This window comes from Arachis ipaensis, chromosome B04 (genome assembly GCF_000816755.2).
Source record: "Arachis ipaensis cultivar K30076 chromosome B04, Araip1.1, whole genome shotgun sequence".
In the NCBI taxonomy this organism is placed as follows: Eukaryota; Viridiplantae; Streptophyta; class Magnoliopsida; order Fabales; family Fabaceae; genus Arachis; species Arachis ipaensis.
Genome location: NC_029788.2, coordinates 96,879,388 through 96,891,852, shown reverse-complemented (window position 1 = coordinate 96,891,852; position 12,465 = coordinate 96,879,388). Strand labels below are relative to the sequence as shown.

General features: G+C 37.4%; 1 protein-coding gene across 1 annotated transcript; it reads right to left on the bottom strand.

Annotated features, from left to right (window-relative positions):
• On the bottom strand, positions 751-5,349 carry LOC110271136 (activating signal cointegrator 1 complex subunit 2 homolog). The gene is made up of 3 exons (XM_021121377.1): positions 5,138-5,349; positions 3,906-5,005; positions 751-1,021 (listed from the first exon to the last, which is right to left on the bottom strand). Exons 2-3 carry the CDS (start codon positions 5,001-5,003, stop codon positions 1,010-1,012), a joined length of 1,110 nt encoding a protein of 369 aa, XP_020977036.1. The 5' UTR covers positions 5,004-5,005; positions 5,138-5,349; the 3' UTR covers positions 751-1,009.

Sequence of the window (12,465 nt, the reverse complement as noted above, 5' to 3'; positions counted from 1 at the left end):
TTCTGTGGACTGGAGGTTGCGTTAATGGAATCTGGCACGGTAACAAACCCAAATAGATGGTTCATCCGATGTCCTCTCTAGAAGGTAATGGCTTAGCATCTTTCTTTTTTCTTTTTTTTTTTTGTGAAGGTTTCATTTTTTTTTAATTTTCGTTGACAGTTGGATGGGCATGGGTATTTTGATTTTTCAGACAAGAGACTGCAAATACTTTATGTAGGTGGATGAGATCGAAGAAGGTTGGGAAGGTCTTGCAAGATCATTAGCTAAAAGAAATACAGAGCATTCTTATGCAATATGTGAAGATGGGTTGACAATCATTGCAGTTAAAAGGGAGAATCAAGAAAGCTTCTTCATGATTGCAAGGAAAATGAAAAAACTCGGGCGAAGTTAGAACAAGTAGAGTGTTGCTTGTAACTATAGCATTGGTGGCTGTGTTTTGTTTAACTTGTAATTTGTATTTAGTGATGAAAATATAGGATTAATGTAATCTGGAGATTGTTGTTTATGAGTATTGTTTGTTGTTAAGAATGACAAACTAGTTTGAACCAATTCAGTTTGTTATATTTGATAGGAGTAGTCATGAATGATTAATTAGATGGCATAGATAATCATGTGTATTTGTTTTATTTGACTAAATAGGTCCTGTAAAATTAATGAGATGCTGTCTAAAATGTGCATTTGTCATGTATTAATTCCTGTCATACAAAACTGCAACACAAGTTTATAATTCTATAACACTGTCTTTAAAGGTTAAAACAAACTTCAGCTTGTGATACATTGTGGATTCATAGAGAAACACAAGAGTGTAGTATTTGTTAAAGAGTACCTTATATTACCAAAATAAAATTAAAGAGTCTAGAGACTGTGCTCAGAACATCATAACAACAGAATGAAATAGAAGAGTCTGTCATCTCTCTTGATTACATGAAACATACCAAAAAAATAAGCCTAAAAGTCTAATTCAGATTAAAATAAGATTGAAGTAATACAGCAAAATAAGTAGTTTTCATCAACTAAACAACTATGATTTTGGAGTTGAGTTGCTGCTCCCGCTTGAAACATTACTGGGTCCACTAGAAGTTCCTCTGCCTTTGACCGTTGTTCCTCTGCCTCTAACAGTTGATGTTGCACCAGGTGTAGGCATAAACTGCATGAAACGTGTGGTTGTCCCAGCACTAACACCTTTCATTGTTTGAGGTGCAACCATTGGTGTTGTTTCTGAGTTAGTTGTGGGAGGGTTGGTAGAGGAAGGTCTGGTAGATGGTGGAACAGTTGGAGGAGGTCTCTTAATACTTCTTTTAGCAGGCTTTTTTATTATTGTAGGATTCGGTGAGGGATTTGGTTGAGTTTTCTAGAGTTGATACAAGAATGTTACATAGTTAATGACAAATGAAATGAAATGGCACTTACAACTGCAGCTTGTGGGGCTGCTAAACCACTTCCCTCACTAGTGCCTGCTGTTGCCTCAGCATCTGCAGCTTCCAAAGTTTTCTCCCAATACATTTCGGCCAAAACATCAGGATCTTCATCCCCCGCATTTACATGCTCCTGAGGTGCACCACTCCCACTAGCCATTGCTTCTTTCCTCTTTTTGCAACTTCTCTTGTTGTGACCCGGCTACAATCGAAATAGGAAATTGTAATAACATTTTAATTGCAGACAATATAATTACATGCACATAAAATAGGAAATTGTTATAATGTAAATTGCACAATGATTAAAGAAGATACCTGCAGACAGTATTTGCAGACAATAGTTCTATATTTTCTTTTCGTTCTATGAGGGTCGGGGATCTCAGCAGGATCATCATTCCTCTTGTCTCTGTTAAGGGAAGGTCTCCCAATGGGTTTCTTATAGCGAGGTGGCAGAATATGCAATGTATCTAGCTTCTCCCAAAACTCTTGGCTTGGAACTAGAAGTATTGAATATTGATAGGTTGCATTGTATGCGCCCATCGTTAGTTATGGGCAACCTCAGGTCTTCTGTTCTGATAAGCTAGAGCAGCACATACATGCCTACAAGGTAGGCCAGTTAGTTGCCACACTCTACAGCTGCATGTTCCCTTGCCCAAATTCACACTAACTTTTACTGGTAAATATTGTACTTCGTACACATTTTCATCATCGTCTCTAGTTGGCAGAGGTCTCCATTTATTGCTTTCCCTTTTCTCCCTCTCAAGTCTGCTCTGTTGTGTAGGGGTTAACCTTCCGTTGTATCCAATTAGTGCCTTCTTATTTCGTGCTATAATTCTCATTACATAGCATCTAACTTCTTCAAGCATGGTGATGATGGGTTTTCTTTTCATCTTCTTAACCTTACTATTAAATCCCTCGCAATTATTATTCGTGTAGTTGTCCACCTTTGGGTATTCACTGAAATGAGCCCTACTCCATTGCTTGGGTTTAATCTTGTTTAGGTATTTTTAAGCTCGAACGTTGATTTTCTTAAGCCTTTCCATGGCAGCATCAAAATCTTGGGTAGTAGTCGCCTTAGCACATGCCCACATACACATTTTCATTTGTAAGTCATTCCACTTTTTTCTATAATTTTGCCATATATGCATGGCACAAAATCTGTGGTTAACTCTTGGATACATCTCTGCTAGGGCAGATATTAATCCCTAACAACACAAGCATATATAACAATTAAGCCAGAAATACTAATTAAATAACAACATAGATGATTAATACATATCCAAGTAATTCAAGAACAATACAACTCAACTTAATATTATGTCACACATAATTAAATAAATAATAATTTTAACATATCATTTTATCTCATTTGTTTATGAGTTTTCAAGAGTGCGTACTCCCGTGTACTCCCATGTACTCCTCAGATGGAGACAATAATTTAAATTTATACAATCATATTTAGTATTTTTGCTTTTTTTTTTCAACTGATACAACAATATGTAGAACTTATAAGAGGTTGAATAACAACACAGATGAATAATACAGGATTCAAACACAAAAGTTGATTAATCGCTAACGGGTTTTCCAACTTAAAATAATCAATAACAATTCACTCATCATTAATCACTAACAGAATATATGAAAAATATTTTAACTTACTAAAATTCTTAAATGTATTAGGTACTTTTGCATATCTGACATGAAGTTAAATCCATTTGCTCTGAAATCTCCAATGTCCTCTTCAAGTATCTCTAAAAATCACTTCCAACTGGCTTTGTTCTCGGACTCAACAATGACATAGGCAATAGGGTATATGTGGTTATTTACGTCTTGACCTATGGCGGTAAGTAGCTGACCCCCGAAGTACCCTCTGAAAAAAGTCCCATCTAATCCTATAAATGGTCTGCATCCTCCAAGAAATCCCTTTTTACAAGCTTCAAAACATACATAAATTCTGAGAAACAGAGGGTTTGAATCAGGTTGTGGATTAGTGTGTATCCTCACTGTGGATCCCGGGTTAGTCTTCAATATCTCATTTGCGTAATCACGGAGCCTAGCATATTGAGCAATCTTAGAACCCTCTATCCTCTCCTTTGCTTTGCCCATCGCTCTATAGATTTTTCTTTCATTAATCAGCACATCATACTCATTTCTGAACAATTGGTCAGCCTCCCTTACTGTCAGATTTGGTTGGACTCTTATTCTCTCTTTTAATTCATCTACAACCCATTTTTCGTTAGCTGACTTACAATGGTTATCTGTGCTACAAGTGTGTTCATTGACAAACGTCTTGACCAGATAACTCAAGGAAAATGACCTCTTAGCACAATATATTTGCCACGGCCATTCCTCATCATAGCAAATTGCTTTGCTTCTAGTTGAGTCACATCGAGAAAAGAATATACTCCTTCCAATGTTGATGTTAAACTTTCGAACTGCCTTCCTGAAATGGCTGAGAGTTTCAAACTCTATCCCCAACTCCAACCGGACTTGGCTAATAGGAGCATCAGCATTGCTTTGAGGAAAGACTGGAGGCTGATCAGCATCTTCATCACTTGCTATGCTTCTCAATTCTTCGGATTTATAACAATGGTATCCAGCATTTTCATCCGAAAATTCTTCTGACTCAATAGGCACATAGATGGATGGAGGCTTGTCAGGATCAGGATTGGGTATGAAGGATTGTCCAGTTGAGGAAGGCCTTTTTGCTGATCTTCTCTTGCTCACTTTAGGTCTTCCCTCAACCTGCTCATCTATGTTGGTCTGATTGTTCTGAGGAGTACTGTTAGTATCAGATGGTGAGACTGGGTCTGATTCAGGGTTTGATTGTGAAAGTGGGTTTTTATATGGTTGTGGAATGTATTGGGTTACTTGTTCAGCTGCTTGGGCCTCGTTCTCACTAGATAATGAGACCAAAACTGCACTTGGAGATGTTGAACCAGCAGTATGTATTGGTTGCTGCTCTTGTTCAATGGGATTTTGCGAAGGCTGTGATTGATTGGAAGGTGCCTCATCTGGTTGCACATGTGTTGTGGGAGGCTGAGACATCTGTTTTGCTGGAGATCTTTGTTGGGCCACATTAACAACATCCTCCTTTTGGGACTCAACCTCAATCTGGCTGCTTGCTTCATGGACCTCTTTCCTATTCTGGACCTCACCATCCATAAGTCTTCTTCTTGGAGTCTTCTTTGGAGTTGGATTTCTCTTAGCACAAGTCTTCAATCTTATCTTTGATGGAGTGATATTCTCTTCAACGATAACAGGATCATTTACAGGGTGCTCTGTGTATAAGTAAATTCTGTTACCATTCTTCACAGCAGCCTCATACAACTTAACTATGTCCATATCAACCCTTAACAATTTCAACCCATTATCAAGCTCCTTACCAGGTTCTAGCCAATAAAAATCAGTAACGAATGTATATCCAATGTCTCTTAGCAAATCATTTATGAAAAATTCATTAAGAGTATCCACATTAACCCTCTCAATCTCTGTTACTTCCCCACCAACATACCCAAGCTTTCCACATGGACCTCGCTCAAATCTCCCCATATGATTAATACACAGAGTAATATGCACAGTGGCCATTCCTGCAACAAATACAGTATAGATGTAAGGTACCATCCCATGTAATTACAGACAACAACATAGCAATTGAAAATCTAACCCTAATCCAAAAATTCTGAAAATATTCTAAGAGGGAAAAACTGGTAATGACATACCTCTGTTCTCTGTGGAGTAACGTTGGTGGGCTATGGATAGTGGACAACGAGATGCATACAACAATGGTGGGCTACGGGTAGTGAAGCAACGACTTGATTAAATTAGAGAAATGTCTCTGTTGTAGAATGGAGGTGCTCTGGTCTTCTTCTTCGATTTGGAATGGCAGTGCTGACAACAATGGAGTTCTGCTAGGGCATAGAGAGGGTGTAAGGGTTTTTTTCTATTTCTTAATAAAAAAATGGGTTACACGTAGATAGGTTTGGAGTGGTTTTTTTGCCACGTAGGTTCGGATATTAACGGACCAAGTGCGTAACCAACGTCAGGGTATTTCTGGCACACGGAGGTCATCTTCCCTGGTTACAAGATGAGTTTCCTTCTTCTATGGTTACATTTGTCAGCGTTTGTATCTTTCGTGGGTACAAATGGTCATTTACTCTTTAAATAAATAAGAACGAGCGAAAGATAACCCAATCAGTAAATCAAATCCAAGGAGTGATCTCAAAGTCGGCATCTATATCTTCATAGAATAAAAGAATAGGGCAATACTTCAGCAAATTAAAAACAAGAAAATAGTGACGTTATCCAGCAACAAAAAAATTTGCTCAGTGATATGTTCAGCAACAATTTAACTTACAACAATAAATTCAGCTCATTGATAGATTGCAACAATAAATTCAACTATGATAATTTTCAATGTGTGGTAAAAATTTACAACAATAAAATACCATGCACAATAAAGAAATACCATTCTAAATCCCTAGTATTCAGCTTCGGCAATTCTAAAAAATCACATACAACAACAACCATCACCATAAAATTCTAATTTCATTGATAGAACAAGGCTGAAGGAAGCTAACCACTAGAATTAATGGCCAAACAAGAAGACGACGACCTGCATCGCCCGAGGGACTAGATGCTGGTTTCGTTTTCTTTTGTCGCCGGCGAAGCAAGTGTGATGCTTGAGCATCTCTTCTATATTTTCTTATTATTTTAGATATGAATTCATTGAGATTTATTTAGATTTTAATGTTTGAAGCCTGTTTGGATGCTACTTTGAAGCGTATCGTGGTTTTATTTATTTCAGAAAAAATTCGGGTGAGTTTGCTAGAGTTCGTGCAGAAGAAAAATGAAAAAATATGATGCTGCCAAGCTGGTCCTAAACACCGTTACTGGGCGTTTGACACCAGGCACTTCATAATGCGTGCAACCATTCTGTTGTGTTGGCGCTAAACGCCGCCAGTGCTTCGTAACTCGTGTCAGAGCCACACGCTAGTGGCACTAAACGGCGAGTCTAGCGTTTAGCGCTAGGAAGACAGCAAGTCACAATTCATTTCTGCCTCAGCAGGCGCTAAACGCTGAACCTGGCGTTTAGCGCTAGCACCGCGTTTTTGGACCTTCAAGAAAGGCTTCGTTGATTGGAGATAGAGTAATAATTGTTTTTATTTTATTTTCTTTTGCTTATTATTATTAGAAGATACAATCTTCTAGGATTTTAGATATTATTTTATTTTATTATTTTATTTTATTTCCAAAAAATCTGACCTTCAGAGCTTTCTAGCAATGTGTAATAGTCCATACTTTTTTTTGGATTAGAAGGCCCAAAACTGGCGTCGAACGCCGGCTTCCTGCCCCCTTTCTGGCATTAAGCGTCCAAGGAGCAGAGCCCAGTGTCCAAACGCCCAGAGAGGACCCCTAGCCAGTGTTTCATGCCCAAGAGACCACATAGCACGTGGATTTCATTAAAACGTATCCTAAACACTCACCAAGTGGGCCTCAGAAGTGGATTTTAGCACAAAAAAGACTGTTTTACAATTACTAGTCATTAGTTTAGTGTTTAAGGGATTTAATTTATGTTATTCAAACATCTTTTACCATCATTCAACATTTTTTCGTGTATTACTTTGTTTTTCACATCAGTATGAGTTTCTAAACCTCCTAGGTTGAGGGGAGGAGCCCTGCTGAGTCCTATGAATTAATAAAAGTATTACTGTTTCTTCTTCGATCCGTGTTTGATTTATTTCTAAGATGTATATTCACACTTCAACATGGTGAATAGAATGATCAGTTACAATCAACTCTGTTCATTGTACTAAGATGAACGTGCCTGACAAACACCTGCGTTTGCTTCGGTTCGTGTGAATACTTGGTCGGAAAGCACGAACCAACAGCTATGTTTATACATCTCTTAGACGGCTATTCCACGACTTCATTGGGGACTTCTCGAGATACCAGTTCAGCCGATTTTTGGAGAGATTAGGGTCTCTGTGGTATAGGTTGGAATCCAAAGAAGCAGCATTTTCTGATCCGGAAGATTCGACCTTGTCTGTGGCGCTTTGAGTAGGATCGCCAAGAGAATGAACTGCTAGAGCTTCACCCTCCATCAGATTGGATGACCATGGGCAATGGCGTTTGATCTGGAACAGAGGAGATCAATGACCACAGGCAATGACTTTGATCACATACAGCCTGCCATATAAGAGATCAATCACAAGCAAAGAAGACAGTGATACCAGAGTTAATTCAGAAAGGCTAAGCAACTCCAATCCTCAATTATAACCATTTTACTGATTCCTTTGACAAAATACCTTATACCCTTCTCTCATATTTCTCTTAATGCAATTAAGCCTCAATCCAACAACTTCTTGATTTCACATGACTAAGACCTGCAGGATAACCATAGCTTGCTTCAAATCACAATCCTCGTGGGATCGACCCTGACTCGCTCAGGTATTACTTGAATGACCCAGTGCACTTGCTGGTACAGCTGTACGAAAGTATAGGGATTCGTGCACTAAGTTTTTGGTTCCGTTGCTGGAGATTGTTGAGTTTGGACAAACTGACGGATCGTCTTGCTCCCTAGATTAGGTAATTTTAATTTTATTTGAGTCTTTTAATTTTTGTTTTTTTCTCCCTTATTTTTTCGAAAATTTCAAAACCTTTTTCAAGAAATATTTGTCTTTTCTTTATTTGATCTTTGTCCCTGATTTAAGTCTCTTTGTTTGTGTTCTTGCTGAGTCTTTTATTTTTATTTTCTTTTTCATCAATTTTCGAAAAATCAAAAACCTTTTCAAAAATATTTTTATTTTCTTTGTTTAATCTTTGTTCTTGGTTTGAGTCTTTTTGTTTGTGTCCGTTGTAATTTTCTAAATTTTTGAGTCTTTCCTGTTTTCTGTCTTTCAATTACAAAATTTTAAAACTTCTTCAAAAACTTTTTTCAAGCAGTTTATTTTCAAGCAACCTTAGCTTTCTGTTTGAGTCTTTTTTTTTTTGTGTTCTAGGTTGAATTTTCGAAAATCCTTGAGTCCTTTTCTAAAAATTTTTTACATTTAGTGTCTTTTTGTTTGAATCTTGTTTTAATTCTTTAAGTTTAGTGTCTTATTATTTTTTTTTCGAAATTTTTTTTTGATTTTCTAAAAATTTTAAGTTTAGTGTTCTTTATGTGTTCGTGTGTTCTTTAAATTTCTTGAGTCTTGTTTTTTGTGTTCTTGTTAATCTTTAAAGTCTTCTTGTGTTTTTCTTATGTTTTGATCTTAAAATTTTTAAGTTTGGTGTCCCTTTGTGTTTCTCTCCAAAATTCTCGAAAATTAGGGGTGCTAGATCTAAAAATTGAGTCTTGTGTCTTTTACTCGTTTTTCTCTTTCATCGTTAAATTCAAAAATAAAAATATCTTTTTTATTTTTCTTTTTACTTAATTTTCGAAATTTTTCATAAAAATTCATATTTTAATTTTTAAATTTTCATCTTATCATATCTTAGTCTTCAAGTTTTCAAAAATCAAATCTTTTCAAAAATAAAAAATCTTATCTTTTTCTTATCTTTTTCAAAATTCAAAAATTTTTCTTATCTTTTTTAAATTTTAAAATTTAATAATTAAAATTTCACTTTTCAAAATTAAATTTTTTCGAAATCAAATTTCAAAATCTTATCTTTTTAAAATCTTTTCCAAATCTTTTTAATTTCCTATCTTATCTTTTATCTCATTTTAAAATCAAATCTTTTCTTAATTAATTACTTATCTTCTCTCTCTTCTTTTTCAGAACTTCCTAACTAACTTCTTCTCTCTAATTTTCGAAAATTCTCTTCTCTTCTCTCTCTTCCATTTTCAAAATTTAATAATTAAATTTTAAATTATTTTTAAGTAATTAATTTTAAATTCGGACTAATTAAATAAATGAAATAAAAACAAAAATATTTTAATTCTTATTCATCTCTTCTACTTTTATTTCTTCTTCTATCCCTGTTTCTTCTTCTTCTTCTTCTACCTTTCTTCATTATGAACCCAAATGAGAATGAAGAGTTCAGAAGAACTCTGGGATCTTATACAAATTCCTCTACTGACTTCTATGGAAGAAGTATTAACATACCTCACATCAGAGCAAGTAGCTTTGAGTTAAACCGTCAACTTATTACTCTAGTGCAGCAAAACTGCCAGTATTCTGGACTTTCTCAGGAAGAACATATAGAGTTCTTGGCAGATTTCTTAAAGATTGCTGACACAGTACAAGTGAGGGAGTAGACCAAGATGTCTACAGATTATTGCTCTTTTCTTTTGCTGTAAAGGATCAAGCAAAGAGGTGGTTGGATAACCAGCCTAAAGCTAGCTTAAAAAGTTGAAAACAGTTAGTAGACAAGATTTTAAATCAATACTTTCCTCCAAGAAAGATGATCCAGCTGAGGCTGGACATCCAAGGCTTCAAACAAAGAGATAATGAATCTTTCTATGATGTCTGGAAGAGGTATAGGAGGATGCTAAGAAAATGTCCCACTGGAATATTTTTAGAATGGGTACAGTTAGACATCTTCTATTATGAGCTTTCAGACATGGCTAGAATATCTTTGGACCACTCTGCTGGTGGTTCCATACACATGAGAAAGACCATTCAAGAAGCCCAAGAGCTTATTGAGACAGTTGCCATCAATCAGCATCTGTACTCATCTGCTGAGACTCCTATAAAAGGAGAGGCCAAGGCAGTATATACTGAACCTAACCTTCCAAAACAGGATGGCCCATTGACTTAGCAACTGCACGCCCTTGCTCAGCAATTGCTGGAACTACAAGAGGCTTTGCGAGAAATTCAGGCGTCTAATAAAAATGTAGAAGCACAACTGAGTCAAACAAGGTAGCAGTTATCTAAGCAGATAACAGATGAATGCCAGGCCATTTAATTAAAGAGTGGCAAAACCTTGAATCCCCAACCTCAAAACAACAAGAAGTTAGGAAAGGAACAACTAACAGAGGATAATCAGGTCTCTGCACAAGATAATTTTGAGCGTTCAAACGCCCAGAGAAGTATTACTCTTGGCGTTGAACACCAGAAAAGGGCAGAGACTGGGCATTCAAACGCCCAAGGAGGCAGCACCCTTGGCGTTGAACACCCACAAGGGAGTGATTCCCCTGGCGTCAAACGCCAGGAAGGGGGCAGCAGGATGGGCGTTGAACGCCCAAGCAAGGGAGGTCAGTCATTTACTAATAACAACCCTCCTAAGAAAGCTAGTAACTCCCCTTCCATCACATATGGCATTTGGCCTCCATCAACCAAGATTGATGAGTATAAGGCTAAGATTCCGTTTCTTCAGAAACTCTGTCAAGAGAAAAAAGATAAGCAGTTTGCTCGCTTTGCAGATTATCTCAGAACATTAAAGATAAAGATCCCTTTTGCAGAGGCTCTTGAGTAGATACGTTCTTATGCTAAGTTCATGAAGGATATTCTAAGTCATAAGAAGGATTGGAGAGAGACACAAACAATCTTCCTCATTTAAGAGTGCAGTGCAATCATTCAAAACAGCTTACCAGAGAAGCTTAAAGACCCTGGAAGCTTTATGATACCATGTACTCTAGGTGATAGTTGTACAAGGACAGCTCTATGTGACCTTGGGGAAAGCATCAACCTAATACCTGCTTCTTTAATAAAGAAGCTTTGTTTGACTGAGGAAGTCAAACCAACCCGCATATGCCTTCAACTTGCTGATGGTTCTATTAAGATACCATCAGGAGTAATCGAAGACATGATTGTCAGGGTTGGACCCTTTGCTTTTTCCACTGACTTTGTGGTGTTGGACATGGAAAGGCACAAGAGTGCATCCCTTATGCTAGGGAGACCCTTCCTAGTTACAGGACGGACTATTATTGATGTTGAAAAAGGGGAAGTAACCCTGAAAGTCAATGAGAAAAAGTTCGTACTGAATGTTGTCAAGGCTATGCAGCATCTAGACATTCCTGAGGAATGCATGAGCATTGACCTCATTGATTCCCTGGTGGAAGCGGTCAACATGGCCGAAAGCCTCAAGGAAGGGCTAGATGATATCCTTGATAATACTCAGCCTGATTCAGAGGAACCTCTGGAAACCTCTGAGGAAAAGGAGAAGCCTCCAAAGCTTGAGCTTAAGCCATTACCATCTTTCCTGAAATATACATTTCTGGGAAATGGAGATAACTATCCTGTAATCATAAGCCCTACCTTAGAGCCATAGGAAGAAGAAGCACTAATTCAAGTGCTCAAAACACATAGGACCACCATTGGGTGGACTATAAGTGACCTTAAGAGTATTAGCCCAACCAGATGCATGCATAAAATCTTGCTGGAAGATAATGCCAAACCAGTGGTGCAACTACAAAGATGATTAAATCCAGCTATGAAGGAAGTAGTGCAGAAGGAAGTCACTAAGCTCTATGAGGCTGGGATCATTTATCCCATTTCTGATAGCCCCTGGGTGAGCCCCGTTCAATTTGTTCCTAAGAAGGGAGGCATGACAGTGGTTCATAATGAAAAGAATGAGATGATCCCTAAAAGGACAGTTACAGGGTGACGTATGTACATTGACTACAGAAGACTCAATGACGCCACCGGGAAAGATCACTTTCCTTTACCCTTCATTGACCAAATGCTAGAAAGACTAGCAGGTCATGTTTTTTATTATTTCCTGGATGGATATTCTGGGAACAATCAAATAGTAGTGGATCCACAGGATCAAGAGAAGACATCATTCACATGTCCATCTAGTGTTTTCGCCTATAGACGAATGCCATTTGGTCTGTGCAATGCGCCTGCCACTTTTTAGAGATGTATGTTATCCATCTTCTTTGATATGGTAGAGATGTTCCTTGAAGTATTCATGGATGACTTCTCTATTTTCAAAGACACATTTGACTCCTGTCTTGATCATCTGACCTGAGTTCTAAAAAGATGTCAAGAGACAAACCTAGTTCTAAACTGGAAAAAATGCCACTTCATGGTAACTGAAGGCATTGTTCTTGGACATCGAATCTCAAATAAAGGGATAGAAGTGGATCAAACCAAGTTGGAAGTGATAGAACGCTTGCCTCCAC

Excerpts from the sequence above, each read along its gene's own strand:
- LOC110271136 (XM_021121377.1), bottom strand. The coding sequence starts at position 5,003 with ATGGCCACTGTGCATATTACTCTGTGTATTAATCATATGGGGAGATTT.